This window comes from Pyxicephalus adspersus, chromosome 9, assembly GCF_032062135.1.
Source record: "Pyxicephalus adspersus chromosome 9, UCB_Pads_2.0, whole genome shotgun sequence".
NCBI lineage: Eukaryota > Metazoa > Chordata > Amphibia > Anura > Pyxicephalidae > Pyxicephalus > Pyxicephalus adspersus.
In genome coordinates this window covers 1,147,797-1,153,602 of record NC_092866.1, presented here as the reverse complement: position 1 = coordinate 1,153,602, position 5,806 = coordinate 1,147,797, and the positions used below count along the sequence as shown (strand labels likewise).

The window sequence follows — 5,806 nt, the reverse complement described above, 5'->3', positions numbered from 1 at the left end:
TGGAACAGAAGGGTCAGAGGAGGTAGAAGGGTCACTAGAACAGAAGGGTCAGAGGAGGTAGAAGGGTCACTGGAACAGAAGGGTCAGAGGAGGTAAGGGTCACTGGAACAGAAGGGTCAGAGGGGGCATTATAGTCACCTGAACACTATGGTGAAAATGGGCACGTGGGTTCACTGGAGGCACAAGCAGACAAGGAACAATGGAGGCACAGTGGTTACTGAATGCACAAGGGGTCACTGGAACACACGGGTCACTTTGGTGCACAAAGATCACAAAGATAAAAGTCATTGCTCCGTCTACTGCCCCAATTACTCATCCGGTGATAGGGTGGAGATCCAGGAAACTCATAGACTGGGGTGTGATCCACAACTTGAGAGTTCCCACTTATGCTTAGCTTATTGGTTGTTGATTCTTTTTTTCCAACCCCAAAATAAAAAAACAAAGATTTTACAAGTTATCAGTACTATAATGAGTTCTGGGCTCCGGCCTTACCTGCTTCCGGGAGGACAATGCCCCTTTGGGCCGACTCCGGTTGTTCGTCTTGTTGCCATCGGCCTCTGCCGCACCCTTCTCTTTTGAGCTTTTCTCCCTCCATCTCTCCACGGTGCTGTCAGGGTGGCTGGGAATTGGGCTAAGAAATAAGATTCTTCCAATAAGCCCATACAAGATGGTGGCAACAAAGAGAGGGATGACGTAGAAAATGGCAAAGTCTGTCAAGTAAATGGGCAGGTAGAGGTTCCGGGAGACCTTGTAGCCGCACTCCACCTGCTGGGTTTTGTTCACTTGAATGTCCACCAGGAAAAACCACATCATGCAGTAGATACAAGTGAACACCCAGACTACGGCAATGATGCGCTTGGCGCGGGACACAGTGCACACTGTCTGGGCTTTCATTGGGTGGCAGATGGCGATATATCTGCAAGAGAAAAAAGGAGCATCAAAATTTTAAGCTCCGTTAGCTGTTAAGTCTGAAGATCAATCTGCCTTTATTTTCCTTCCCTGGATCCCTCTTCCTCATCAGGATGCTAATTAAATAAAACATTTCTATTTTACATTATTACATACCAATGACCATCATTATTAGGTCTCTGAGCGTCTATGTAATGCAGGCAGATCATGGCTGGTGGGAGGGGCACAGACAGCACCCTCCTCCGAGGAGCCCTCAGCTCATACACAAGCAGGCTGGCTGTTGGGAGGAGTTATGCAAAATACCCTGATAGGTGGATTGCAGTCTGCAGGGGTGGGCAGGTTGCATTTTCATTTAGAGCACCCTAGGTAACACCCACCCACATGCGACGTTTTACCTTTTGAACACCATTTATCTAGTATCTGTATGGCCTTTTAGGTCGGGAAATAAGGGCCAATCTTCCAATAGGCACGCCTGTTCTGGTGGCGAGTGTCTCACTTTGGAGGGACTTCACTTTCTTTCAATACATTTGTCTCTATCCATGGTTTAGAAACGTATTGCTGAGATACACAGGAACACTTTCAATGAAGTACAACAGACTTTTGTAACATCAGCATTGTCTATACAATGTGCAGATCCTTCACCTATTGTCCCCAGGTCTGCTCATTGACTTACCTAAGACATTTTCAAGCTCAGTATATGACAAGTATCTCCATTCTTTGTATGCAATGAACAAAAGCTGTAACTCATTTCATTATATTCATACAATTGGTGTACAACAAATGATGCTCAACAAAGCGGTGACCTTGTGGTGGGGAAATTGGTTAAAGTAAAGAATCTGATGAGTGATGGACGTAGAAGAATATCTGCAACCTGAAACCTACGTCATTCCATCTATATGATATTGTTACCTGGACATGAAATTGTGCAGGATGGAGGCTATGTATGGGGTTCATAGACCAACAATACTGCCAAGTGTACCAGCTTCTTTCTTCTAACCCAACCAGAAGTCAAATAAAAAGTTTGGACCTCCTTGTGATCTCTTCCAATCTGTCAACCAGAATGACTGAGAAATCCAACAATACAGCAAGGTAAGTTGTACTGTATGTAATGTCAGAGGTATTGTGTTTTGTGTTTGGCACTGAATGAGTAAAAGCTCTGAAATCTTTGTCCCATGGGTAAGATTATCCTTCACCTTCTTTCTCAATATCTCTAAAGTCAGTGTCAATGTTGGATGATTTCCTCTCTGTATCATTGACCTGGTAACGCTAGATAGCTGAATGTCCCCCATGGAAAAAAAGAACCCAGAAGAGATAAGAACAGAAGTTCTACACCAGAAGTCCAAACTAATTATTTACTAGGGTTCTAGAAGGCTCTATTAAGCCAGTGACACTTTGGGGGCTCAGTGTTCTATTTATCCGAGCTTCATCTATTGGTGAACTCCGAATGTTATATTCAGTATGTTGTAGAAGCTGGTTGTGCCATATATCAGAATAGACATTTTGGGACCTTCTGATGTGGCCCCCTGTCCTTATCTATTTTTCTAACTCCGGTTTGAAGTGGTTTTGGGAACCCTTTGGTTTGGTGAAAGCCCAGTGTGAATATAACGCACAGCACCTGTACCTGTTGTAGATCACCTGAGACATCCAGTGCCACAGAAATAGAAGTAGACGGGGTCACCAATCTATTCACAAATAAATACACTTTAACTTAAATATAACTAATAACCTCAATCTTACCCAACCTCCTAAAGCTGATCCTCATAACGATCCTAATATAAAACCAGGGTTCAAACCTTCCCCATTCCAATGAATTGGTGGCTTTCAATATTCTTTAACTACCCTAAACCCCAAAGGTGATGCCAGTGATGTTACAGCCTCATGAATCCTTATTAAGGGGCGTATTGGACTTCATTTGGGCCTCGTTTATTTTACCAGTTGGAGTGACTTCAATGAACATAGAAGAACATAACTTATATATTGAGGTTTGGTGGTGCTGGTGAGGATGGGTCATTGTGGACCATGAAAATGACTCAGAAAATTAATGTTGTGCCGGAGATGCCCGCTGAAGCCAAATTTATACCCCAGCAACACCACCGTAGCTTTGTACCAAACAAACTTTATCTGTTAAATTAGAATCTATGGCACACATGAGCTCCAGAAATCTTTGTACTGCTGAATATCTCAGGCTTATGGCTGTTGTGCTGAATGCTTTTGGATGGGGTAGTTTTGGTTTAGATCACATGGTCTGCAATAGGGTTAAGGTTGGGGGTTATCTCGTGGTGGGCCAGATTTGGATTTCCATCATTCTTTATTACTTCAAACATAAGAAGAAATTTGAGTGGATTGACTTTAAAGTATGGGATCATCATCATTGCAATTGGAGTCCAGTTGGATGGTGGTTGTCAGGGGAAGGACTGATTCTAACAATAACCCGCTGATGGGCCTGCCCAGTGCAAGACCGACCTACGATCTACATCACCATAGGATGTAAACAGGGATGAATTTGGGGAGAGTTGCTCAGACTTAAAAAACACTTCCAGGAAACTGAAGGCTCCCAACCAATACATTGCCAGTTGCCCCATTTTTTCCCATTAAGTCTCCAAGAACTGAAAATCTTCTTTCCGGGAAGGCTCAAAGTACCAAAATTTGGCAATTTTGCAAGGAACCACCATGATGAACACTTAATGTACCAATAGGAACCTCCATGCACCAATAGATGACTTATCCCCTTGTGTTGGCGGGACTAGTCCACCAGAAAGCCATGGACGGCCATGAATCGGCCCAGTTACCCATCCTGTGAGGACAACCCTTCATTGGCTACATACAGTATGTGTCCACAATTACTATCAACCTACCTTTCAACTGTAAAAGCTGTGATGGAGCAGGAGGAAGCATTGATCCCCAAATACTGGAAGTAAGTTATGCCGAGGCAGCCGGCATGACCGTAGATCCAAGTCCCAGCCAAACTGTCCGTAACGTTGGGCAAACCGGCCGCCACCAGGACCATTAAGTCGGCTACGGCCAAACTGACCAGATAGCAGTTGGTCGGCGTCCTCATCTCGCGTGTGATGAAAACCACCAGGACCACCATGATGTTTCCTATGATGCCGACACCACAAACGAGAAGAACCAAGAAGATGGAGATGGCTTTGTACTCCATCATACTGAACACCACATCGTTGTTGGCCAAGGAGATGTTGGTTGGGCTGTCCACCTTACTGCCATTCTCCATCTTGGTAGGAAATTTATTGGCTTGGCACCAACTACAATGGAGTCTCCATGTCAGGCTGTGTGAGTAAAGAAATGTAAATCAGGGTGACGGCAAGCCAAGTGAATGAAGGGAGCCATGAGGAGCAGATCTCAGGTCAGGCTGGAAGGAAGAAGACAATGGGGGTTAAACTGCATTCCCTATAAATATAAGCAAAGAGTTAATATTTCAGATTTATTTTCTCATTTGCATCCTTTGCCCTATCTCAGTAGTACGAATTTCCTGCAGCCTCTTTCAGCCACTTCCTGTCTACATTCACCTGCTTTAGTAGTAGCTGCTCATCATTGCTCTGCACTGACGTCCTGACGGTGACAACCTTTCTTTGTGCCTATGCAGCATTAGGAGCATATATGACAGGGTGACACAATTGGGAGACACAAGAAGAGCGTTGTCACCCCATAACAGGAAGTCCCTGACTAATAACCTCCTTGGCAGGATCACTATTTTTTTTTTAATGAAAGCTACAAATTTAAAACAATGAAAAATTCCAAAAACAAGTTAAAGTATTTCTGACATTTTAATTATTTCTCTTTACAGGCCCTGTGTGGGTGGAACACATAGGAAATGATCCAATGTACAACATGCTTTCACATACAAGCCCAGTGATTGGTTGTGAGCTTGCTGGGACTTGTAGTGCCTCCACTGATGGATAGGAATCGGGTGCTGTAGCCCTAGTTATTTCCTTTTCTCTGGTTTCTTTTAATTTGATATTCTTTTAGACATTTCCAGGACAAGAACTGGCCCAGCGCTCCCTCCACACAGCATTGCTTTAGGCTGTAGTCAGTTTACAATGATCAGATTGTACTTCACACCCACACAGAGCCAGGCGCTTCATGTATCCCATATATCTATATAATATTTATTGCATGAATCATCGGGGCGCTGACATGAAGTTTGTGTTCTGCATGTAAAATAAAGAAATGATTATTAAGCAGCCATTGGCTGGGCTGATGCCTTTCTCCAGCAAGTCCTGCATTTGTGCTAAACTTCTGAAATCTGTGCAATTTACATTTTGTGCATCCTCCTGTTTTATGATACATTTCTCTTTCTCTGTATACAGAAGGTGAACCTGTATATTGGCTCAGCCATTGGTGATCCCACAAGGTAATTGTAGGCGGGAGCCTGCTGGGGGACGAATCTGAACCCCTGAGCACCACAAGGCCAGGTTATTCATTTTGTCTGGTGGTGTCAGTATGCAATGCAATACAATGATCCACCAGGGAGGGTGAGCTGGTCATTAATGATAATTGGGTCACCCTGTGTATCAGAATCACACCACCCACTCTGACCCTGGTGCTACCATGACCCAATTAAATCAAACAAATGGGTCCATGTTAATGAAACACAGAGAACCTTATCTTTGAACTACTATCCCCATCATCCCTTCATGTGATAGAGATAAACATGCTCAGAGTCCAAGTGACAGAACTCAACCTCCTCACAGACTATGCTGGCTTCTCCAGGAGATTCTGAATGACCGCCATGCAGGAGCAGAGCAGGGAAAGCTCTCCTTACACCACGTGCAATAAGGATTCATTGCTGACCAGCCAGGACGTGCTGTGTGATGATGAGTCCTAGTGATGGGTGTGTGGATGGATGGGTGAATGAGTCTTGGTGATGGGTGGATGG

General features: G+C 44.2%; 1 protein-coding gene across 1 annotated transcript in view; it reads right to left on the bottom strand.

Moving 5' to 3' along the window:
* LOC140338703 (thyrotropin-releasing hormone receptor-like) overlaps positions 1–5,806 on the bottom strand; it is a 21,071-nt gene that overhangs the window by 9,412 nt on the left and 5,853 nt on the right. The window contains exons 2-3 of the mRNA XM_072423008.1: positions 3,765–4,279; positions 493–916 (exon numbers count right to left, since the gene is read on the bottom strand). Coding sequence (XP_072279109.1) covers positions 493–916; positions 3,765–4,141 — 801 coding nt within the window. The 5' untranslated portion in view covers positions 4,142–4,279. The remainder of the gene's footprint in view (positions 1–492; positions 917–3,764; positions 4,280–5,806) is intronic.